Raw genomic sequence first — 25,463 nt, 5'->3', positions numbered from 1 at the left:
TACATAGTGCTATAGTTATCACGCCTAAACTTATCACGCCTAAACTGAGTTTAGGCGTGATAAAGGGCTTTTCACCAGCGTGCTAACTGTTAGCACCGCTTTGTGAATCAAGACCCTATGTATGTCTGTATAGGATACCAGAGCGCTTTGAACTACCATTGATGAATGGTTGTTACATGTCATGTGACGGAGGTAATAGTTGTTGCATTTCATGTGTCGGAGGTAAGGGTTGTTGCATTTTATGTGTCGGAGGTAATGATTGTTGCATTTAATGCATTGTTGCATTTAATGTGTCGGAGGTAACAGTTTCTACACTTATTACTTGATGGTCAGTTAGCAGCATTGCGAATTTGGGGTTATTTCTGCAGCATTTGACATTTTGGGGACTCATGATTACTAAATGGTATGCTAATAAAAAGCATCAAAAAGTTTATGCAGATTTATCTTCTGCACTTCCATGATGCAAATCTCCTGTTTTACCACATCATAGTGGACACTCTGCTTTCTTATGTGTTTGGGAAACAATGACTAATTACCCTTAGGGTCCGTTTCCACTAGGAGCGGCGATGCTACCTGCGGTGCGATGCTACATAGCCGCATCGCACCGCAGGTGTCCTGAAACACATGCACGGCAATGGAAGAGTTTCCACTGCGTGCATGCTGCAGATTCTCGCACGGCCGCATCCGCCCGCACTCGCATCCTATCTCTTCATGTCACTTCCGCATCGGGAGATGCAGAAGTGATGCGGCCGGCGGCGGAGGTGATGCGATGCGGCTAGGTAGCCGCATTCGCATCACTAAGAAGTGGAAACGGGCCCTAAAGGTCACTTTGCCTGTTTTGGGAAGAAATTCTGGCCCGCAGCCATACTGTTACACCATTATATAAGTTGGCCCCACCCATGTGACGTCATGGCCACGCCCATTTTTGCCACACTTTCGTAATGTCGCTTATTGGCCCCCCTACCCCCACCCCGTGTCCCAGGTTGGCCCACTAAAAATCTGGTCACTGTACCTTCTGTGGGTCACCTCCGCTAAACCATCTCCTACACGATTACAATATTTTACACTTTAATCCCACATATTTCATATACTCTGACACAGATTAAATTTTTTTCCCAAAATAATCTCTTTTTGTTCAGAGTTCAGCCTTTTGCTGCGCTTTATTTGAAACGAAACACATAACAAAACTAGAGCACAGGATAATCTGCAGCGGTTCCGCGGCAATCTAGAACAATAAAGTTGCACAAAGAAAAAAATGCCAACGCGGCGTCTTTCATTCTACGTAACTGCCCCTTACTACGTAGATACAATCGAGACAGAGGGAGCAGAGGGAGGGTGTAATGTCAGATATTGCAGCCCGGAAGCAGCCTTCCTCACTGAGTATCGCGCATGCTCAGTGGGAAGTTAGACATTATTTAGCTGAAATATCTCCGCTTCCGCACCACGTACACTCCCGAAATTTTCAGGGGAGGGAGGGGACCCACAGATCCAGCTCTGTGTCGAATTGCAGCCCCCTAGCCCCGGTAGTTCCCGAGATAGGTTTGCTGCAATCAGTCTCGGGAACCAGCGGGGCTCGGCGGCTGCAATTCGGCACAGAGCTAGATGTGGGGGTCCCCTCCCTCCCCTGCAAATTTCGGGGGTGTACGTGGTGCGGAAGTGGAGATATTTAGGATGTTTCACACGTGGCTGCACAATGTAATGGGGCGCAGGCTCCTACTGCGCATGCGGGGCTGCAAAATCTGAGAGGCTGCAATAGCTGGCATGACAAGTGTCTATCGCAATGCTTCCTACACCTTATGCGTAGACGTAGTTATCGAGGATTGGACAAGTGGGATCAGCTATCCGGTGACGTCAGTTATAGAAGTCAGAGCTGCAGAGACTGAGTGCGACGTGTACAAGTGAGCACAGGCCGAGCGGAAAGCAGCGTCCCTCCAGTAGCCGGTATGTACAGTTCATGATCTGTGTACAGATCACAGTGTAATGTAAGAGCGGCATGTCAAGTATCGTGTTGTCCGTATGACTGTGTATTGTAATGTGTACCACACCGGCAGATGTTTTTACTGGGTAATCATAAAAGCAGTAATGATCGTATTAGCTAAACACAAGTGTTCCTTTCTTGCCAGAGTTAAAAATGGAGAGGAAAAGTCGTTTGTGTTTAAGAATTGGGGAGAGTATATTGAAAGATATAACCAATAGGAGAGGAGAACGATTTTAAGCCACTTTCCAGTCTGCTGTTTTATTATTACTATTTGAATGCCCCTGGTTTAGTGTGTGGGTTTTTGTTTTGTTTTTTTTTTCCTTATAAAATATGTGAGTACCCCCTAGAAAGAGAGTGGTTTTGGTGAACTTGGGGAGAAAGGCACAAATGGTCAGCGGTCACGTAACCTTCGGTGTTTCAGTCATAATAAAGGTATTCAGGAGGTTTTAAAAAAAATGGCTCATCTAGCTAGAGGAAAGGGTAGGGAGGCTTAGTTAAAAGCTAGGTTTACACTAGGCTAGGGCATTGCATGCCCTGTGTAAAACAGGATCGCAATGGATGAGAAAAGTCATGTTATGTATGTGTTGCGATGCATACAGTCAGTGAAAGTATGTTTAACTGTGAATGCAAACATTGTCTTATACCCAGGGCTGTGGAGTCGGTACAAAAATCTTCTGACTCTTCAGCTTATAAAACCTCCGACTCCAGGTACCCAAAATGACTCTGACTCCTTAGTCTAATTTTTACAAAAGCTGTGGATTTGGTTTTAAAAAAATCACCTGACTCCGACTCCTCACTTTATTAAATAACGACCGCCTAACGCCGATAGGCGTCGGCAGGTCGAAGTGGTATTTCCATGGAACGAGCGCCCGTTCCATGTCAGTTCACGAGGGTGTCCGTGAACAGCCTGCGAGCCTCCGATCGTGGCTCGCAGGCTAAATGTAAACGCGCGGGGAAGATATCCCTGGTGTTTACATCGCACGGCACTGCTGCGCAGCAGCGCTGTAAAGGAGATCGGCGATCCCCGGCCTCTGAAGCCTATCAGAGGCGGTACAGGACAGATCACCATCCTGTGCCGCCCACAGCCAGAGGGAGAGGGAGGCGGAAAATCGCTGCGGAGGGGGGCTTTGAGGAGCCCCCCGTTTTGCCACACAGAGCAGCGGCGATCAGACCCCCCCCCCCCAGCAGGACATCCCCCTAGTGGGGGGAAAAAGGGGAAGCCTGATCGCCCTGCCTAAATTCTGATCTGTGCTGCGGGCTGGAGAGTTTTCAATGTAGATAAAGTGCTTGTAGAGTGGCACTCCCCATGTTCAAGTCACTGCATGCAGAAAAACGTAAATGATCACAAGGAAAACATTCTATCTCACCATTCCTCCGTTAACCCTTGATGTCTGGCTTGCTTGGACGTGTGCACATCGGATTCAGGATTGAGAAAGAAACTGCAGCTATGACCAGGAAGAGAAAGAAAACATCCGGGCACCTTCCGCCCTTTACTTTATTGCATTACTTGTATCATCGTGGGTTCACCTATTGGTTCATGCTGGTAGTGGTGAGGTGGGGGTGTCGGGCATCAGTTGGGGCTTGCGACGGCCGTTTCGCGTCCTTGAAGACGCTTGGTCACGCTGCGCTCCATCCCTTGACTGGAGCGCAGCGTGACCAAGCGTCTGCAAGGACGCGAAACGGCCGTCGCAAGCCCCAACTGATGCCCAACACCCCCACCTCCAACTCACCACCACCAGCATGAACCAATAGGTGAACCCACTCTTGGTATGTAACCTGCGGGCTGGAGAGCCCACGCAGCACAGATCAATCAAAAATCCCCTGGTCCTTAAGTGGTTAAAACCTCCGACTCCAGGTACCCAAAATTGCTGTGACTCCTCAGCCCTGCTTATACCACATAGCATGCCTCATGTTATGCCGACAGATTTGATTACACTGCTAATGCATCAATATGAACGTACCATTACAATATACGGCTATTACATTAGCAATGTGATTGGATTGTCTGATACAGCACCTCAGGCTGAACATAGCCAAGATGCGCACTAGATTCTGACCCTAGACTATGTAGAATTATTTTCTTGTCAGATAATTATTATTAGAGGCTTTACTTTTTAGGCACAATTGATGTAGCAATCTTGGTAGAAAGCACAAGGCTAGTTATATCTACAGTGGACCATCGATAACTGCTTATATAGCAATATCTATATTTAATAATAGTATGTCCGGCTAGCCATTTTGTAATCTGTACTTGCCCATTTCTGTAATTCGAGAGAGAAAACATTTTCCAGATAATGACTTGTGCAGAGCTCCCCACGAAAATTCAATTTTAAAGTGGTATTGTCACCATAAAAATCAAATTTCAACAGCAATTGGTCTAAGTGTATTAAGTGATAAAGATGCTAATCCTGCATCCAAAACTTGCAAAACTTTTTCTCCCGTTATGGTTTGGATTTTTCACATACTTTAGGAGCACTGGCCCTAGTGCCAAAAAGATGAATGCTGGGAGTTCTTTTTATCTATAATATATTCCTCCTCTTCCATTGATTTCCTTGCCCTGCTGCTTATCAGAAACACCCTCTGATCACTTGTGTTTACAAGCAAGGCTGAGGTGACTCAGTGATTGGATGTGTAAATAAAAAAACCCAGTGCAGTTGTTAGTATACACCTCAGTGGGAGTGTCTGAAGACTCTGGGAGGAGTGCAGCTAATGAATACACAATGAGCAAGAGAAGGGAGGGGGGGAAACAAGAGTCAGGGAGGATATGTCAGCATTAGCTCGGCAAGATGGCCACTGCCTAGAATAGGATTTCCTGCTTTTCCTTTGTAAAATTAACAGGAATCATTATGTGGATAGCACAATACATCTGTTATGTAAGTAGAAGTAGTATTGATCTACTTGTGTATATGTGTTTTTTTTTTTTATTTTTTTATTTTTTTTTATTTCTAGGTTAGCATAGGTGTCACTTGTTAAAGAGTACCTGAGTTGGATCTCCGGGGGGGCAGATGGGACACAGAGCCATGTTCTCTGCCTAATAAAATGGCTCTGTGTCCCCTAACTGCCGCGCTATAGCCCCCCGAGTTTAGAGACAAGATTTGTTGCTAACTTGGAGGTAAACAGCGGGAAGAGAAATTCCCTATTTATGCCTGTCGGGGGTGTTCATACAGGGTTTCTTGAGCTGCCATCGGGCAGCTCTCTCCCCTGGCCGCGCCTCCTGTCGCGCCCCCCGACTCCCTGCATGTCTCTCAACAGTCTCTCAGTGCAGTGTCGTGACAAGTGAGCTATTGCAGCCCACAGGAGCAGCGTTTTTGTGGCTACCTGATCCGTTCAGCCCTGCGGATCAGGTAGCCTACTTTTTTTGCCCACATTGGGCTCTCATTAAGCATACAGTGAAACTTAGCAGTTTGAGTCTTCATACACATTAATGTGTAAGGTACCAATATGAAGAAGGGCGGATGCATCCTCTTTCAGAGTATATGTTTTTTTATAAAGGAACACGTTGTCTTTTTTTTAAATTGTGCTTGAATAAACTTTGCCTGATCTAAACCCTTATTTTTCTGGGTTGGTTCATCTGGAGAGGTAAGATACCTCATGTATTTATTTGTCTTTATCAACATATACTCTGGGAAATATTTATTTTTGGGTGTCTCCACCCTTCTTCATTACCCACTACACCTCCTTTGATGGTGTCCTTCCCACTAGTGTGGTGCCATCCAAAGCTAGTAAGGACCCCAGGAGAGTGACCACCTGGGTCTGGCAGGACCTGGAGTACTACGAAGGAATGATGTTTTCACCATAGGTGATATACGGTGGTTGCAGGTTCTGCAACTCACCTTTGTGAGTATAACTACTCTTGTAATATTGAGCTAATTTAATCTTACATTTACTGCACCATTTGGCTACTGGTGTCATCTTTTGTCACACAGGCTAACATGGTTTCCCTCGCCGTGACTGTCCCTACTTCTAAGGTACCAATATTGGTGCTTCAAGGTTTGATTCTTGACAGATTGTACACAACCATGGCACATTTTTGGCCTTTCTGTAGTGTACTTTAAACTAGATAGACCATACGGGAATATATGTACTTCCTACCTGTAGCCCAGGGTTGAACTATTGTAGGCACATCTGTAGCCAAATCAATGCATTATTTATAGCAGAACAGAAGCTAAGCTTAACTTGTTTATTATATACAGTAATATTCATTTTTTTTTCCTTTTCTGCTAGGCACCATGGACCAGGTAATGCAATTTGTTGAACCCAGCCGCCAGTTTGTGAAAGATTCCATCAGACTTGTTAAAAGATGTACCAAGCCAGATAGGAAAGGTAAGAAATATTGTTAGAGGCACTGAAGAAAAAAATTGATACGATTTGTATGTGTTGTACAGCTAAGAAATAAAACATTAGGACATAAGTCTAATATTATTTCCAGTTCAGGAAGAGTTGAGAAACTCCAGTTGTTATCTATACAAAAGAGCCCCTGAACTCCCCAGCTTTCAAAGTCGCAGAGAGCGCTGTCTTTTTCTCTGCCAAGGGCAGTTCAAAAGTTCAGTAGCCTGCTTTGTAAAATGATTTAGAATGCTGAGTAGTGTGTAAACTGCAAATATTGGTGTTGCAAAGTTATAAAAAAAAACTATACACCTAAAAATGACTTCAGTATTTTCTTTGCTACTAATGTTCTAGTAATTATCCGTACTACACAACTAATTCATTATATCATCTCCCCCCCCCCCCCCCCCCCCCCAAGTGTATCTTTAAACTGATCTCTTTGTGTTCGGCATATTGCATTGAATATTTGGCAATAATTGTATGGGTTATATTTCACCATAAACAATATAGTTTTATTGTCCATAGTTTAAGTTGTTCTTAAAATTAGTATTAACGCAGCTAGGGGACGTGAAGAATCAACACCTTCTTCCAGGGCCACAGACTTTCATGTATAATTTAGCATTGTGCCTCGACCCTGCCACTTGAAGTACACTTGAACTGACGGAGATATGGAGGCTGCCATATTTATTTCCTTTTAAACAATACCAGTTGCATGGCATCCTACTGAACTCTTTGGTAGCAATAGTGTCTGAATCATACATCTGAAGGATGTGGCTAATCCAGTCAGACTTAATACAGAAACATTATTATTTGGTATTTATGCAGCGCTGACATCTTCTGTATCTTTTTACAAAGTGTATATAACCTTTTTTTACTAACTGTCCCCCCAAAGGAGCTCACAATATAATCCCTACCATAGTCACATGTGCATTGTAGTATAGGGCGAATTTAAGTGGAAACCAAAAAACTTATCTGTATGTGTTTGGGATATGGAGGGGAAAACCCACACAGACGTTGGGAGAACATACAAACTCCGTGCAGATAGTGCCCTGGCTGGAATTCGAAACGAGCGCTGCAAGGCGAGTGTGCTATCCACTATGCAACCATTTGATCTTCATACTTGTTTCGGGTCAATGGCTAAAAGTATTGGAGGCAGAGGATCAGCAGGACAGCCAGGCAATTTTCATTGTTTAAATGTAGCAAAATGTCACCCTCCATATCCCTCCTTTAAGGGCCTGTTTCCACTACACGCAGATTCTGCATGCAGAAAACTGACTCCAATGAATGCCTATGGGCCTGTTTCAACTGAACGTGATTTTTCTGATGCACATTTCCCATAGGCATTCATTGGAGTCAGTTTTCTGCATGCAGAATCTGCGTGTAGTGGAAACAGGCCCTAAAGGGAAGGTTCAGGGACGCTGCAAAAAAATAAATAAAAATCCACATCCACTTACCTGGGGCTTCCTCCAGCCTGTGGCAGGCAGGAGGTGCCCTCGGTGCCGCTCCCGGTGGCTCAGAACTACTGAGCCTGCGCAGTACAGCCCGGAGGACGTCTGATGATGTCAGCGCGCCGGCGTGGAATGCACAATGGAACGCAGAAGAGGCCTGGTCAGGTCGGCCACCGGAGACCACCGGGAGCCTGCGGAGCGGCGCCGAGGGCACCTCCTGCCAGCCACAGGCTGGAGGAAGCCCCAGGTAAGTGGATGTGGATTTTAATTTTTTTGCAGCGTCCCTGAACCTTCCCTTTAAAGGAGACCTAAACTGAGAAGGATATGGATTTTTCCTTTTTAAAAGAATACCAGTTGCCTGACTTTCCTGCTGGTCTTGTGTATCTAATACTTTAAGCCACAGCCCCTCAACAAGCATGCAGATCAGGTGCTCTGACTGAAGTCAGACAGAATTAGCTGCATGCTTGTTTCAGGTCTGTGATTCACCCACTACTGTAGCCAAAGAAATCAGCAGAACTGCCAGGCAACTGGTATTGTTTAACCACTTCCGGATTCTCGGTGCGTATATATACGCCCCTGAATCCTGAAGTGTATACCATGGAAACGGCCGCTCGTATGAGCGGCCGGTCCATGTCAGTTCACGGAGGGTGTCTCCATGAACACCCTGCGAGCCGATCGGCGGCTCGCAGGGTAATTGTAAACACACGGGGAAGACCTTCCCCGGTGTTTACATGTATACGGCGCTGCAGCGCCGTAGAGGAGATCGGTGATCCCCGGCCTCTGATTGGCCGGGGATCGCCGGCATCTGATAGGCTAAAGCCTATCCCATCAGGCACAGGACGGAAATCCGTCCTGCTCCGCTCACAGGGGGAGGGAGAGGGAGGGAAGGAGGCCAGGAGGCGCTGCGGAGGGGGCTTTGAAGAGCCCCCCCCGCAAGCGCAAGCAGCCGGCGGCGATCAGACCCCCCCAGCAGGACATCCTCCTAGTGGGGAAAAAAGGGGGGGGGGGGAAGTCTGATCAGCCTGGCTGCTATCTGATCTGTGCTGTGGGCTGGAGAGCTCACGCAGCACAGATCAGCACACAATTTCATGGTATGGAAGTGGTTAAAAGGAAACCTCCATACCTCTCTCTCAGTTTAGGTTCCATTTAGGCTTCTTGCACACAGGGACGTTACAGGCGCACGTTAGTGCAGCCTGTAACGCTCCCCCAACGCACAGCAATGTAACACAAGTGGGCTGTTCACACTGCCCACGTTGCGTTACATTGTAACGCAGCAAAGTTCTGCATGCTGTGCGTTCTAGGCGGTTAAGCCGCGTTAGACTGTTTGCACATGCTCAGTCATGTTGGGGAGGAGGGGAGAGCGGCCGGGCACATGGCTAATTAATATTCACTGCACTCAGTGACGTGCAGTGTTTACTTCCTGGAGCGGCCACTCTGTGCGGCGATTGGCCGGGCGGGACCACGTGATGCCGCATGCGTCCAAGAGTACGCATCACGGATGCCAGAGTGAGCTGCACAACGCGGCTCACTCCGACGTCCACACCAGAGAGCACCAGGCGTTGCGTTAAGGGCACGTTATGTGCCCTATAACGTCCCCCTAAACGCAACGTCCTGGTGTGTCACTGGCCTTAAAGTGGTCTGAAAGCCAGCTTTTCTTCTTGGCTCGAAATGATTCCTTACAGATTTAAAGCTACTATCCCAGAAAACATTTCTAGCAGAACATCACTGAAATGGTTAAAAAAAGCACTTTATTATTTTTCAGCTTCAAATCTGTATCCAAATTGGAGATAACAGTATTTTTTTTTTTTTTTTACACTTGTTAAACACAAATGTATCAATACTGGAATGTAAACGAACATCTGAGAAACTGTCTCTGCTTCAGGCACACACAGAACTGAGAACAGCTCATTAGAAGATTTTAATATATAATAAAAAGCAGTTATTTTAGAAAAAGAATAAAATGCAAAGGCAGCTTTCAGGGCAAGATAAACTACACTTTGGAAACTTATAATTTGTAGACAGACAATATTACTTGTGCACAAAATCAAATTTGATAACTATGAGTAATACAAATTAGGAAAACACAATTTTATTGAATGTTATGCTGGGTATACACGGCTCGATTCTGTGCCATTTAGAGGGCTCAATAGATAATTTTCGACATGTCTGATCTCGCGCCCGATCGTTTCCATGCTCAATTCTGCATGGAGGACAATGGGAAAAGATAAGAAAAAACGAATGAGGATAAGCGAATCGCCTACAGAATTGAGCTTGGAAAACGATCAGGTGCGGAATCGAGCAGCGAAATCGACCCGTGTATTCCCAGCGTTATGTCAGTTTCTGACCACTTTTAAGAATATTTAAAGCTGGGTAAAAAGTGACCACACAGTGCTTTAAATTTACCTTAAAATGCCTTGCAGAGGTGTCCGTAGTCTCAAAGGTCCTCCATTCAGTCGGGGGATTTAATAATGTTAGTAGGGCACAGAGGCTGGTTGTGCATACTATCACCAGCCTCTGTTGCTGTATAGTGTTCTCCCAGGCCCCACCTGCGCTCTACTGTCCCCTGTAATAAAAACTGCCATGCTAGCGACATGCACCTTGTCGCTAGCATGCTGTTTACCTTTGTGGTGCCATTCAGCGCCGCTCCCCCGCCTCCTCTATACCAGCCCACGTCCCTTCCCTCACGCTGTTTGGAGGGAAGGGACGCGGGCGGGGAGCACTAATGCCCAGTAAAAGTAAGCACTTCCTATTACTGGACAAGTACAGGCCATGCAATGATTGATCAGACCTCATAAACTTAATTTTGTGCAATCCTGCTGGTGGGTAATATAAGCAAATGTGAGTACGGGTAGTACCCAGTTAAAAAGCGAGATTGGGACTGTAGGTTCTTTCTTTACCCGAATCTGTTCTTAGAGGAGTGCCAAATTGAGATCAGTTGAGGAATTATGTAGATGGTAATTAGGAAAGGGGAGGAACTTTCCATGCCACCTTGTTTGAAATGGGCAATTCCAAAGGTTTTAAAAATTGCTTTCATTATTTAAGTAACATGTCGTGTTTAATGATCCATTTCCTCATTCTTGTTGCAGAGTTCCAGAAAATTGCCATGGCTACTGCTATTGGATTCGCAATAATGGGATTTATTGGATTCTTTGTCAAATTAATTCATATTCCCATCAATAATATTATTGTGTAAGTATACACCTTCCCTTTTCTTGTCCTATTAAGACTAAAACCTGGTACACACAACCAATTTTGATTGGCCAGTCACTGATTTTACCACCTCCGTGCAGTATGAGGGCCAGCAAATTTTGAATACAATAAACAGATTAAAAAACAGGTAGGCATGTATGCACTGAGCATAAAAGGCTCTAAGAAATATCTGCAGATCACACACCTTGTTTAATGGACAGCTGAAGTGAAAATAATATGGTGGCTGCCATGTTTATTTGCTTTTAAACCATACCAGTAGCCTGGCAGCCTTGCTGATCTATTTGGCTGCTGTAGTGTCTGAATAACAGACGAAACAAGCATGCAGCTAATCTTGTCAGATCTGACAGTAAAACACCTGATCTGCTGCATGCTTGTTCAGAATCTATGGCTAAGGGCTGGTGCACACAGAGCGGCTTTTTCAGCGTTTCTGCAGCCGCTTGCGGCTGCGGATCCGCTTGGTCAATGTATCTCAATGGGGTGGTGCACACCAGAGTGGGAGGCGTTTTGCTGAAACTAATCCTCCCGGGGTGAGGCATTTTTTGGATTTCGGATGCGTTTCTGCCTCAATGTTAAGTATAGGAAAAACGCAAACTGCTCTGAAAAACGCCTGTTCAGAGCGGTTTTGCCGGCATTTTTGTTACAGAAGCTGTTCAGTAACAGCTTTACTGTAACAATATATGAAATCTACTACACCAAAACCGCTACACAAAACCGCAAAACGCTAGCTGAAACGCTACAGAAAAATAAGAAAAAGTGTTTCAAAATCTGCTAGCATTTTGCGGATCTGCTAGCGGTTTTTGGTGTGCACCAGGCCTAAAAGTGTTCTGAGACAGAGGATCAGAAGGATAGCCAAGCAACTGGTATAGCTTAAAGTGGAAATGAACTCTTGCACAGCACAGAAGGAAAACTTAAAGAAATGTGCTTTGTATGTACTTAGATAGTTTAGTCTGTCTAATTCCCCCTCATGTGTCTAATCACAAATTGTAATTTTAATCTCTTCCCCGTGTCAGGTAACTGGCACAGCAGATAAGGTAATTTGAAAGCAGTATGTTAACAATGTTTGTTTCCATGAAAACAGGCAGTAGAAACACTGCAGAATTATTTAAGGATTTGTATCTGCTGTAAGTTTTGAGTTCAGGTCCACTTTAAAAGGAAATGAAAATGGCAGCCTCCATAGCCCTGTTGCTTCTGTTGTCCTTAAATGATCATTTGTCTGCAGAGATGGATTTGAAAGATCGAGAGACAAAGGTTATCTGCAGATCGGTCTTAGATCTTTTGTTCCAAAGACTTATCTCTCATATGTATGCAGCTTTAGTTGTCATGCATTCTAGTACAAGTTGCCTGGAACGCCTAAGGCAGGGACTGAATCTCCCTTGGCTTTTGCAGTTCTGTATAACTTTTTTTTTTTTTTTTTATGCACATTTTTATAATTGTATAACTTATTATATAAAACAAAAAAACTTTAGGGCTTTCATTTTGATTGCAAAATTACCAAGAGTTCACATTGGTGGTGCATATGTTTATGTACAACTTTCTGCTGAGCTTCTACAGAAATGAGCATTCTGGTGATTCCTAAATACTGCCTTGGCAGCCAGTCAGTGGCCACCAGTAAGAGATTTGGTTGTGTGGCCAGCTAATGTCTGAGCAAAGCATCTACTGTTTCTCTAAGGCAGGGGGTGGAGTGCGGACAGCCAAAACTAAAAGAGAGGCTAGCTACATTTTTAATAAAAAAAAAAAAATGCTGAAAGATTAAGATAATGGGTAAGTGAATAATTACGAGCATTTAAAACATCAGTAAAGGTTGCATTAGGGCACAATTCCCCAACCCTGTCCTCAACGCCCACCAACAGCACATTTTGCAGAAAACCACAAACATGCACAAGTGGGTTAATTAGTGTCTCAGCAGGAATTAACTACCTCTGTGGATTTCCACAAATCATGCACTGTTGGTGGGCCTTGTGGACAGGGTTGGGGAACACTGCATTAGGGTACTATTACACTATACTTGTGATGCACAACAAAAAATAGAATTGCAACACAATGGTGCTGAAAAGTTGCATTGCACGTTACCGGTGTGATGACATGCATAAAGTCCATAAACGTATGCTTGCACCTCAACCGCGCGTGTCGTCCGGTAATGCACGGTATTCTGATGGAATCCACTGCGCCAGTGCTTTCCAACTTCATTGGCATGAAGGGCTGAATTTTACATGGTAGAGGGCTGATTTCTATATAAGGTTTTCACAGTACCAATAGTGGGATAAAATATACAAATCGGACAGCATTTCCCGCCTCCCCTCCCCCAAAAATACTGATCTGGCATTGTTTTTTCCCACAAAATGCACACGATCTGGCAGCATTAAAATCCCCATCAACACACCAGGCAGTGTTCCCCTTTAATAAGGAGTGTTGCTGTGCCCCTGATATCCCTGGTGTCAGTCAGAAACCTGAAAACAGAAAGTGCTAAACTCACCTGGGTGGTGACTCCTCCAGCGCTGATCTCCACTCTTTAGGGTAGCCTCTCCAGCTGAAAATCTCCCGTCCCACGCTGAGCTGGCCAGTAATGAGTTCCGGGTGATGTGGTTGGAGTGTGTATCACTCCGCATCATCTCAGCACTTGGTCTAGCCGGTTCAGCATGAGCTAAGATTGCTTTGCTGCCGCTCTACCTACCGGGACCCTGGAGGTGGAAAAGACGCGCACGGTGCTGAGCCAACGGCTGCTGAGCTGCAACGGAAGTCCTGGCAGGCTGGATGCGGCCCATGTGCTGTCAGTTGGACAGTACTGCTCTAACGTGTGAAAGCACCATTGCTTCAAGTTGCGGTTATATTGTCTGCACTGCAGCCTAATGGATACAGTTTCAAAGGTCCCCAACCTGGGCTTCCTTATCTACTGGCAGTCACCTCCAGGCTTTCCTACTCTGATCTGCCTTGCCTCATTTTTACCCTTCCCTCCTCCCCACACTCACTTTTACCCTTCCCTAAGCCTTCCATTCTTCCCACACTACCTTCCAGTACCAGCTGCTCACCTCTGTGCAGATGCAATTTTATGGCTGGCAAGAAACTAATCTTCTGCTGCCGCCCAGTGTCTACATACAGAGCGCCTGCTACATTACAAATAAGACACCAAGTGGCAGCAGTAACAATGGTTGCAGACAGCTCTGCTTCTCTATAGCATCTTGCAGAGTTCAGTGACGCTACTCTGTGTGCACTGTGAAGTCAGATGCGGGCTGCCTTAGATGACAGATTGGAGGGTGATGTGATGGTTATAGATACTCAGAATGCCGATCGGGGAGGAAAATAAAAATTGACTGTACCACACCGCATTTGCTGACTGATTCATTGAAAATCTGACAGAGAAAATTGACAAAATGTGAAGGGTTTCTTTTTTTCTTGCCTACAAGAATGTAACAACTTTTTCTGTTTCAATTTTCAGTGGCAGTTAACTTCCCTGGTTCACACTTTGGCTTGGATTGACATCATCGCCTGTGTGTTAATGTACAAGATCTTGTTTTTGTTTATTGTATATTTTTATGTAACAAAGTTCATGTAATAAAACATGTAAAATAGATGTTTGTGTTTTTTCTTTCTTCTCAAAACTTATGCTGGGTACACACTGAGATTTTATGGTCAATTTACTGTCAGATCGATTATTTCCAACATACCAGAATCGCTTTCCGATCAATTTCCATTAACTTTAATAGGAAATTGATTGGAAAGTAAATAGGACATGTTGGAAATAATCAATCTGACCGTAAATGGGCCATAAAATCTGTGTGTACCCAGCATTAGCTATTGCATAGAAATAAGTGGCTGTGATGTTAAACGTTTTTAAAATTGCTGAAATGGTTTAATGACCAAGCTAAGAGCAAGCACTGAAGTAATGCAATAGTTTAAATGACTACCGTATATACTTGAGTATAACTTTTACCCCCCCCCCCCCCCCCCCCCCCCCCCCCCCCCCAAGGAAATGGTACGGTACAGGTGGAATTTTAGGGGGCTTCTTAGTGATGGCCGTGTGTTTGCTTTAAATAAATGGAAAACTTCAGTGCTAAACAAAAGATATAACCATAAGGGCCCGTTTCCACTATCGTGAATTCGCATGCGTTTGCCGCATGCAAATTCGCATAGCCAATAGACGTGGATGGGACTGTTTCCACTTGTCAGGATTTCTGAGCGTTTTCGTCTGTGTGAAAAATCCGCATGGCAGAGCCATCAGAATTCGCATACTGCATACCGCTATGCGGGTGTATGCGAATTTTCATGCAAATTCGCATACACCCACATGCGAAATTCGCATCCACATGCAAATTTTTACCGCGCCGATTCGCATCGCACAAGTGGAAATGGGCCCTTACTGCCTCGTGATTCTGTATGCTGTAGTAACTCCTAGCTAGGCTGCTCTTCCTGACAGAGTAGCGTGAAGGACCCTGGAACTCTGACAGGCTATCAATCGGCCATCTAAGCTCGCCCGTCTATTCCTCCTCCGTTGTATACTGCACAGATAAAATATCAGACATGCCAGTATCCGTGCAGTTTACAACAGAGGAGGAATAGACTGATGAGCTTAGATAGTATTCAGCACAGCTGCGCGTCTTGAATCCTCTGTATAACTCCTACAATACAAAGTATAAGACCATAGCGGGTCCTCCGGCAACAGTACACCCAGTGCATATAAACACACTGTGCAGGAGACCTTCCACCACATGCAAGATGGGGATAGACCTCCTTGTCATGCGTATCAAGATGTCATTTCTCAATTCCGTCTATATGAATAAAACATAGAGATACTTCTCATAGCGTAGACAAGTTTGTTTTAATATGGCCGAATGCCCTACATAAAAGTATGCGTACCAAATAAAAGAATAAAACCTGCATATCTCACATATCCACGGCAGCAGGTCGCAACTCTCTCCACACCTTTGCTGGCGTTCTCCGTGTAATTCAGAATAGGTAGTGTGCTTGCTTAGGCTGAGCTGGAGAGAGTTGCGCCCTGCTGCCGTGGATATGAGATATGCTGGTTTTATTCTTTTATTTGGTACGCATACTTTTATGTAGGGCATTCGGCCATATTAAAACAAACTTGTCTACGCTATGAGAAGTATCTCTATGTTTTATTCATATAGACGGAATTGAGAAATGACATCTTTATACGCATGACAACAAGAGGTCTAACTGGTGAGCAGGGAATTTAACCACTTGAGGACCGCAGTGTTAACCCCCCTAAAGACCAGGCCATTTTTAGTTAAATAGGCCACTGCAGATTTAAGGCCAAGCTGCAGGGCTGTGGAACTTGGCACACAGGTGATTCCCACCCCCTTTTCTCCCAACCAACAGAGCTCTCTGTTGGTGGGGTCTGATCGCTCCCCCAATTTTTTTTTTTTTTTTAACTACCCTCCCTCCTTGTCCTGGCTTGCCTATGAGCGCGATAGGCTGTGATAGGCTTCAGCGGATCGCTTCCCTGTGTTCCAGGGTGACAGCCATGTCACACGGCTGTCCCCAGTACAGTGCTGTTGCAGATTGCAGCACTGTACAAAGTTAGACTGTGGTTTCGCTACTCGGAGACTGAAAGCGGAGCTCCGCCTTTCAAGCAGGAGAACGCCAATCGGTGTGGAGCGGTCCTGGGGCTGCTGCACTATCATTTAAAACAGTTGAGCTTAGATAGCTGATTGCTAGCCTGTCAGAGTTCCCGGGGTCCTTCACGCTTATTTACTGTCAGGAGGAGCAGCCTGGCTTGAGTTACAATTGTATACAGCACCAGGAGGCAGTGGACGACAATGGGGGAGGACAGATATGAGAAACAGACCCGTTAAAACAGATGTTCCCCACAAGGTAATAAACTGATCTGGATTGTATGTCGTTTCGTTCAGTAACGACAGGATATCCCAAGATACTGTGAGTAAAGAAAATGCTCTGCTTGTTTTCCTTAAATCATTTCTTCGTCACTGCAGCTTCTCTCTCATGCTGGCTTAAAGTACAACTGAAGTGAGAGGGATATGGAGGCTGCCATATTTATTTCCTTTTAAGCAATACCAGTTGCCTGGCTGTCCTGCTGATCCTCTGCTTTTAATATGTTCAGCCATAAACCCCAAACAAGCATGCCAACATATCAGGTGTTTCTGATATTATTTAATAGGAAATGTATATGGCAGTCCCCATATACATTTTACTTCAGTTGTCCTTTAATTTTATTCAGCACTTATATTAACATTAGCCATAGTACCCCTTTAAGCTGACATAGTTTCTTTTTAATAACGCATATTGTCAGGCTGTCCCACAGATCCTTTGTTTCTAATGCTTTAAAGTAGTTTAAAACATTAATATTCAATAAAACATGTTTTCCTAGTTTTTATATGCCATATGGTTATCATATTTGCATTTGTGCATAAGTATTATTAATTTAGAAATTATAGGTTCCCAAAAGTACAGTTTTTGGTTTTTTTTTTTTGCTTTGTGAGCTGACTACATTTTAATAACTGGTTTTATTCATTATGTATTGAAGGCAGACATGTTTTGACTCTGTGTTGAGCTGCTTCTCCACAGTCAGAGAATGTGTCACATTCCTGACTTGATACACAAGATAACATAATCTACAACTTTGGATGCGTCCACATTTCACTGCACTTTCAAGCTCTGTGTGTTATGCTGGGCATACACGAATCGATCCGGCCGCCGGATCGACCCCTGCCGCGTCCGCGTGGACCGATTCCCGCTCATCCCCGCCGGCACTCCTTATCAGCTGCTCGATTCCCCGCTTTTGTCCGTCTGCAGGTCATCGGACCTGTCGGATATTATCAATCAAGCCATCAGGCTCGATTGGTAAGCCTGCGTTAACTGCCGTGTATGCCCAGCATAGCCCTTCGAATGCTGGTCTAGTAAAAAAAAAAAAAATGCTGGTTGCATATAATATGCTGTAAATAATGTTTTAGAGCAAAGATGAAATGCTGGGTTATTTTCCGCTTTAAGCCATAGAAGCATGCAGATGAGGTGCTTTGATTGAAGTCTGACTAGATTAGCCACATGCTTGATTCAGGTGTGTGATTCATACACCACTGAAGCTGGAAAGACCAGCTGAACTGCCAGGAAACTGGTATTGTTTAAAAGGAAATCTACATGGCAAACTCCATATGCCTCTCACCTCAGGTTCCCTTAAAGTATCTGTAATAGATAGCGGAGATACCGCCGCAGCGGTGAGCGGCATGGCGGCTATCTCCGCGTCTCAGCCGGTGGCCTCCGCCGCGCAGTTACATGCAGGGCTGTGGAGTCGGTCCAAAAATCCTCCGACTCCTCAGTTTAGGATTCCTCCGACTCCTCAACTCCGACTCCTCTAATTAGCATATTACAATTTTGTTGATTAAAAGTATGTAACATGAAATTCGTCTCTTAACTGCCAACGCTTAGGAATTTTACAAGACAACTGACGTGAGAAGGATATGTAGACTACTATATTTATTCCCTTTAGACTAAAACTAGTCCTTGGTAAGAGTACTTGTAAAAGGTACAAACCGGAACAAAGAACATCTATCAGGCCCTAGGCAATGTAAGTGTGGGTACATGTAAGAATGATGTGCAGGCTAATGAGGAGATTGTAAACAGACAACACCTCTGTGTTCAATGTGCACAGCATTCTCAGTGGATTCCCTGCAGCTCTGTGGGGAGTGCATATGTAGAGTATAGTACTATGCAACAAAGTAAACCTGAGACAGATGAAATTAAAGTTTTATACATACCTGGGGCTTCCTCCAGCCGCCTTCAGGATAATCAGTCCCTCGTTGTCCTCCTCCACCACCTGGATCTTCTGCTATGAGTCCAGGTACTTGAGCCAGTCGGGCGTAGTGCGTTTGCACACACTCCGCCGCCAGGAGCATACTACACCTGTGCAGCACTATTGCGCAGGTGCAGAATGTTCCTGGCTGTGGGAGCGGCATGCGGCCGGACAGCGCTGACTGGCTGAATTACCAGGACTCATAGCAGAAGATCCGGGTGGTGGAGGACAGCGAGGGACTGATTATCCTGAAGGGGGCTGGAGGAAGCCCCAGGTATGTATAAAACTTTACTTTTCATCCGTCTCAGTTACCCTTTAATTTGTAGTCACCAAACCAAATTTTAACAACATATCAAATTATTTGATTTCATCAGCAAAGGGAGTGCATACATTTGCATAAATCAGCATCAATGCAGAATTATTTCCATCTCGTTGACCATCTCTATTAGTGACACGGCTACACATCAGGCTTTATTCTTACAGCATAGATGTTATTTAGTATATATGTTACGGCCAGAACCCGAAGTTTGGCCACTTTGCGTGCTGGCCGGCCACTTCGGGTTCTGGCCGGTCAATGTGCGAACTGGCCGCTGCGCTGCAGCCAATGTGAGGAATGAAATGATTGCAGTAAAGATTAATGTGTGTTCTAGCCGTCTCGCTGCGGCCAAATGTGTCAAAAATGCGTTCATTCATTTAATGAAATTAAGCCGGCGGCAATGTAGCAAATGAAGCCGCCGGCTTTCTCTCCTCCCCCCTGCCTCTCTCTCTCTCCTGGCATCCGGCGGGGACATGCGTGTCCCCCCGGAGTCGTTCGTCGCAGCAGGGAATCCTGCTGTTCGTTTCTGCAGAGCGGGTGCTGGCAGAAGAAATGTCTGCAGCCTCCCCGCTCTGCTGCCCTGGCGCGACGAACGAATCTTGGGGACACGCGTGTCCCCGCCGGCTGACCGAGAGAGAGAGAGAGAGGCGGGGGGGGGGGGGGGGGGGAGGAGAGAAAGCCTCCGGCTTAATTTCATTAAATGAATGAATGCACTTTTGACACATTTGGCCGCAGCGAGACGGCCAGAACACACATTAATCTTTACTGCAATCATTTCATTCCTCACATTGGCCGCAGCGCAGCAGCCAGTTCGCACATTGGCCGGCCAGAACCCGAAGTGGCCGGCCAGAACGCAAAGTGGCCAAACTTCGGGTTCTGGCCGTAACATATATAAGAGATTCCTGTGTACACATCATATATACAGTCACAATCAGATATGTATATCTGACCTTAAAAATACGGGGACTGCTTTATTGAAGCAGCACAAGTAACTAATTTTGATTGGTTTATTTCATTTTTGTGGACTAAGCACAGCTATTACTGTATATATACTGTATATATACATTATTTTTAGACAATAATCTGAGAAATAGAACATTTTATCATATTTTCTATTTTAATTACAGTTAAAAATTCATTAGGAGTCGGAGTCGGTGCATTTTTTCCCGACTCTGACTCCAGGCACCCAAAATTGCCCGACTCCACGACTCCGACTCCACAGCCCTGGTTACATGTTGGAGTTTTGCGCAGAAAAAGTGGGATCAGCGCATCACCAGGCCGCCCCTGAATGGCCTCAGCTCAGAGATGCGCTGAGCCCCCCCAGGAACTACGAACGCACCTTGAACCAAACAGAGGCTCTGTATATACACCAAAGAAACACTAACAAGTGGGAGCAGCTGACCAGAATTAAATCAAACACAGCAAAGAAATGAACAGCGCTACTTAAAAACAGATGAGTGCTTACCTGCAAAAAAGTGCACACCCCACTCATGGGATTCAAATACACAATGAGCACACACATGACCTGTCTACCACTTGGAGGATGTTAGTTTCACTAACAATTTGCAATTGTTAGGTACTTGTCCCTCCCACTGTCGCAGAAGTCTTTCCTCCATGGGAGGGGACCTAACACTAACTAAACCTACCTGTGCATATGCATAGCCTGGGCGCGCTACCAGTAAAATTAAGAATTGCGCAGAAAAAGTGGGATCAGCGCATCACCAGGCCGCCCCTGAATGGCCTCAGCTCAGAGATGCGCTGAGCCCCCCCAGGAACTACGAACGCACCTTGAACCAAACAGAGGCTCTGCATATACACCAAAGAAACACTAACAAGTGGGAGCAGCTGACCAGAATTAAATCAAACACAGCAAAGAAATGAACAGCGCTACTTAAAAACAGATGAGTGCTTACCTGCAAAAAAGTGCACACCCCACTCATGGGATTCAAATACACAATGAGCACACACATGACCTGTCTACCACTTGGAGGATGTTAGTTTCACTAACAATTTGCAATTGTTAGGTACTTGTCCCTCCCACTGTCGCAGAAGTCTTTCCTCCATGGGAGGGGACCTAACACTAACTAAACCTACCTGTGCATATGCATAGCCTGGGCGCGCTACCAGTAAAATTAAGAATTGCGCAGAAAAAGTGGGATCAGCGCATCACCAGGCCGCCCCTGAATGGCCTCAGCTCAGAGATGCGCTGAGCCCCCCCAGGAACTACGAACGCACCTTGAACCAAACAGAGGCTCTGCATATACACCAAAGAAACACTAACAAGTGGGAGCAGCTGACCAGAATTAAATCAAACACAGCAAAGAAATGAACAGCGCTACTTAAAAACAGATGAGTGCTTACCTGCAAAAAAGTGCACACCCCACTCATGGGATTCAAATACACAATGAGCACACACATGACCTGTCTGTTTACTGGTAGCGCGCCCAGGCTATGCATATGCACAGGTAGGTTTAGTTAGTGTTAGGTCCCCTCCCATGGAGGAAAGACTTCTGCGACAGTGGGAGGGACAAGTACCTAACAATTGCAAATTGTTAGTGAAACTAACATCCTCCAAGTGGTAGACAGGTCATGTGTGTGCTCATTGTGTATTTGAATCCCATGAGTGGGGTGTGCACTTTTTTGCAGGTAAGCACTCATCTGTTTTTAAGTAGCGCTGTTCATTTCTTTGACATGTTGGAGTTTTGCCTGGTCCTTCAGTTGCACATAGACTGAGGGCTACGCGCGCGACAGGACCTTTAGGTGAATAGAAGGGGAGTCAGCTGATCGACCGGTCAGCTGACTCCAGCAGTGCTTCTGATTGGCTGAGTGTCTGGGGCGGCGCAGTGGAGCGCTCTCAGTGTATATATAGGACCTGCCTGTCAGTTGCTCGGTGTCTGCTGTTGCAAATGCTACGTGTTAGCACTCAGACCTTAGTCAGATCCCAAAGTGTGCTAGAATCGGCAGGAGCTGGGGATCCACACTTAGTCAGACTTTGTTGATAGCTTAAAGTACTAATTGAATTGTATTATTTGTTATGACCTTCTGCTAGCCCTGACTACTATTCTGCTTTCTGATTCTGTACTTTTGCCTATCTGATCCTGTTGCCGACTCAGCCTGTATACTACTCTGATTTAGCCTTCTGTCTTTGTACTGCACCTGTCCGTCTGTTGCCGAACCTGCTTGTCTGACACTTCTGCCCTCACCATTAAGCCTAGTCTCTGGTGAGGGATTCTCTGTACAGTTTGATCACCTGCTCCTCAGGTGATCAGTAGCTGCAGTACAGTCTTAATCACCTGCTCCTCAGGTGACCAGTAGCTGCAGTACAGTCTTAATCACCTGCTCCTCAGGTGATCATTGCTGCAATGCAGTCTGAATCACCCGCTCCACGGGTGATCAGCACCATCTGTATTGCTGTTGCACCAAACACCTATCGTTACATCTGGTTGTTCTGTGTCTAGCTATACTCGCATTATTGGTGATTCTGCAGATCACCACATAATCAGGTATAGCATCTGTATTATTGGTGATACTGCAGATCACCAATAATCAGAAATATCTGTTCTTGCTGACACCAATCGTTACAGTATCATAGCCAAACTAACAGTGGGGCTAGTACTGACTAGTTTAACACTTTCCTGTATGTCTTAATGGCCAGAACTGCTGTTTACCATAGTGTAAGGTACTTGCAGACTCCCAGGCTCCCATCTTTCATGTCGGAACCTAGAACCCGCAGCTCTTTTACTACTTCTGCCAGTTTTTGCTCCCCATAGAATAACATTAGGTGGTACACATGCACTGCTTAGCAACCTGTGTGAGAGAAAGGTTAGGTCAGGCCATTGTAAAATATATCTGTAAAGATTACAGATATTTTATAATCAGCATTAAGTAGTGGAACATCTGTAACATTACTGATATTCTAATAGCAGCTTTCTCCACTACCCAAATTACCACGGCAACCTTTTTAAATGTGGCCACATCACGAGACATCTGTACAGCAATGGACAATGTGCATGTTTATAGTTCCAGTGACGCACACTTATGTACTATATGCTTGAATGTATGCATTGCATGACACTCGTAATGTGTGATGTAAGTTCTCCTATCCATTGTGTTGCAATCCTGTTTTTACAGGGTATGCAGTGCAACACCCCATTGTAAGCCTAGCCGACCACTTAGTAAGCAGTTAAAATCCGAGAGACAGGTTTTGGACTAGTCCATCTCCTCGTGGGGGATTCTCACTTTTCTTGTCAAAAGTTTTTCCTGAACGGCAGTTGCTAAGTCTGACAAAATAGTGTTCAAGCTAGTAGGGAGGCTGGCTGGTGTCTTACTATTAGACTGAGCAACTGCCTTTCAGGAAATGCTTTTGAAAACAAAAGAAAACCCTTAGAATCTCCTAGGGCTGTGGAGTCGGAGTCAAGGAGTCAGGGTAATTTTGGGTACTTGTAGTCTGAGTCGGAGGTTTCATAAACGTCAGTCAGATGATTTTTGTACCGACTCCACAGCCCAGAAATCCTCCATGAGGAGAAATCCAAAACCCGCCGGTTCTGTCACATGTTAACTGCTTACTTTTTTCGCTACAGTATTCCTTTAATTACTTACCAACAAAGTACATGTTAGCTGGTCAGGTGTTCTGATTTTGCAGTTATGACCTGTACACAAATAAGCTGCATGCTTGTTACAGGGTAGTACTGAAAGCAACAGATTTGCATGGTTTCCAGGAAATTTGTACGTGTTTGAGTTAGAATTATAAAAGATTCCATTTCTGACCTAACTAAATTCTGATTTCATGGTTGTTTCAACTAAAAATGCATTCTTAAACAAAAGAAATATCTTCTGTAAGTTCTTTTAGTCCCTATATGGTTTTGTGCCACTTTGTTCATCTCTTCAATTTAGTTTTTGTTACTTGTTTACTTGTCTTGGCTTTGCACAAGGTTGTGAATTTCAGCTGGGAATTCAGATGTGTTTTTGAAAACTGGGAATCAAAGCAAACAGCTTCCTAAAACCCCACATTCTTTGAGTATACAATTAACTTCACATCAGACAGCCTGAAAATGAGCATACAAAGAAAAGCAGCGCTGCAGCAAACTGTGAGGCCAATAAAAAAATCTAATGTCTAAATAGCATACACAGAAGCCACATGCAATTGGAAAATAACACCTTCTAATGTTGTATACATAACAACAAGCCCTGCTGAAATAATTGTTTTGGTAAATGGAGTAGAACCAGAAAAGAATGACAAAAATGGTAAACAATAACAGAGTACTATGTTTCTCTTTTTTCTTTTGGACAAATTAGTACACACTCGATATTTTGAAAAAGGCTGTTGAATTTTTCAGCTAAAACTGCATGTGCTGGAAATAGCACTGCATACTGGATGTCTGCTATACGTAAAAACATGCATGCTTACAGAGTATAAGGATGAGTTTTGCTTCAATAAACAGTAGTAGAGACTTGGCTCTATTTCCACAAAGGCCACAACGGCCCAGGTTTTGGGTGTTAGCATAAGTGGTGACACAAAACTATCATGAATCTGCTCCACTGCTTCTATCCTCAAGTCACCTGTATCATTGACATGGTTGGAGGGAGGGGTAGAGAGCGGAGGAGATGTGGATGACCTAAGAAGGAGCAGGAAAATAGCGTTGGCAGGGACATGTAACTATGATACAGTCACTTCGCTGCCAGCAATGCACAGAAAAAGGGGAGCACAATAGCTGGGCAACACACTACCAGCTGGGGAGCACAATAACGGGGGGGGTAGTACAATATCTGAGGAATTGGGGATCACTATGACCAGGGCAACTATAACTGGGAACCACTACAGAGGAGCAAGCAGCGGCACTATCGTTATAATGTATTTATGTAGTACAGTATTAACATATTCGGCAGCACTTTTCAGAGTACATAGTCATGTCACTAAGCCCCATACACACTCAACAGTGGTCTTGTAGGCTCTCACAATTTTTCTTGTGAAACACCTAAAGACAAATCTCTTGCTATTGTTCAAGCAGCTGATATGACTGATAAGAAGTCAATTCAACATTTAGTTTGACTTCTTATCAGTTTTAATAGATTTTTTTTAGGGGTTTCACAAGAAAAGTTGTGAGAGCCTACAAGACTGCTGTTGAGTGTGTGTATGGGTCTTAACTGTCCCCAGAGGAGCTTGCAATCTAATCCCTACCGTAGTCAGCCCATTGTCCTACTATATTAACCTCCCTGGCAGTAAGTCCTGTACAGGATTCGTTGGGTTAACATTTTTTGGATCCAGAGTCAAGGAAATTTGGGATTTGTCCCATCTCTAATTAATTATTACATAAATAATGGTGACGTCTTTTGTAGCAGTTTACAGACTACATAGTAATGTCACTAACTGTATTCAGTGGCGTTCACATTCTAATCCCTACCATATACCGTATTTTTCGGACC

At 44.7% G+C, this 25,463-nt stretch overlaps 1 protein-coding gene across 1 annotated transcript; it reads left to right on the top strand.

The window, feature by feature from the left end:
- The first annotated feature begins 1,763 nt into the window (after nt 1-1,763).
- On the top strand, nt 1,764-14,530 carry SEC61G (SEC61 translocon subunit gamma). Its single transcript, XM_068236349.1, has 4 exons — nt 1,764-1,941; nt 6,203-6,301; nt 10,839-10,941; nt 14,396-14,530. Exons 2-4 carry the CDS (start codon nt 6,208-6,210, stop codon nt 14,403-14,405), a joined length of 207 nt encoding a protein of 68 aa, XP_068092450.1. The 5' UTR covers nt 1,764-1,941; nt 6,203-6,207; the 3' UTR covers nt 14,406-14,530.
- Nucleotides 14,531-25,463: the final 10,933 nt, after the last annotated feature.

The sequence above is a fragment of the Hyperolius riggenbachi genome, chromosome 5, assembly GCF_040937935.1.
Source record: "Hyperolius riggenbachi isolate aHypRig1 chromosome 5, aHypRig1.pri, whole genome shotgun sequence".
NCBI classification, from domain to species: Eukaryota; Metazoa; Chordata; class Amphibia; order Anura; family Hyperoliidae; genus Hyperolius; species Hyperolius riggenbachi.
The sequence above is the reverse complement of the archived record's forward strand: the minus strand, read 5'-3'. Positions and strand labels throughout refer to the sequence as shown.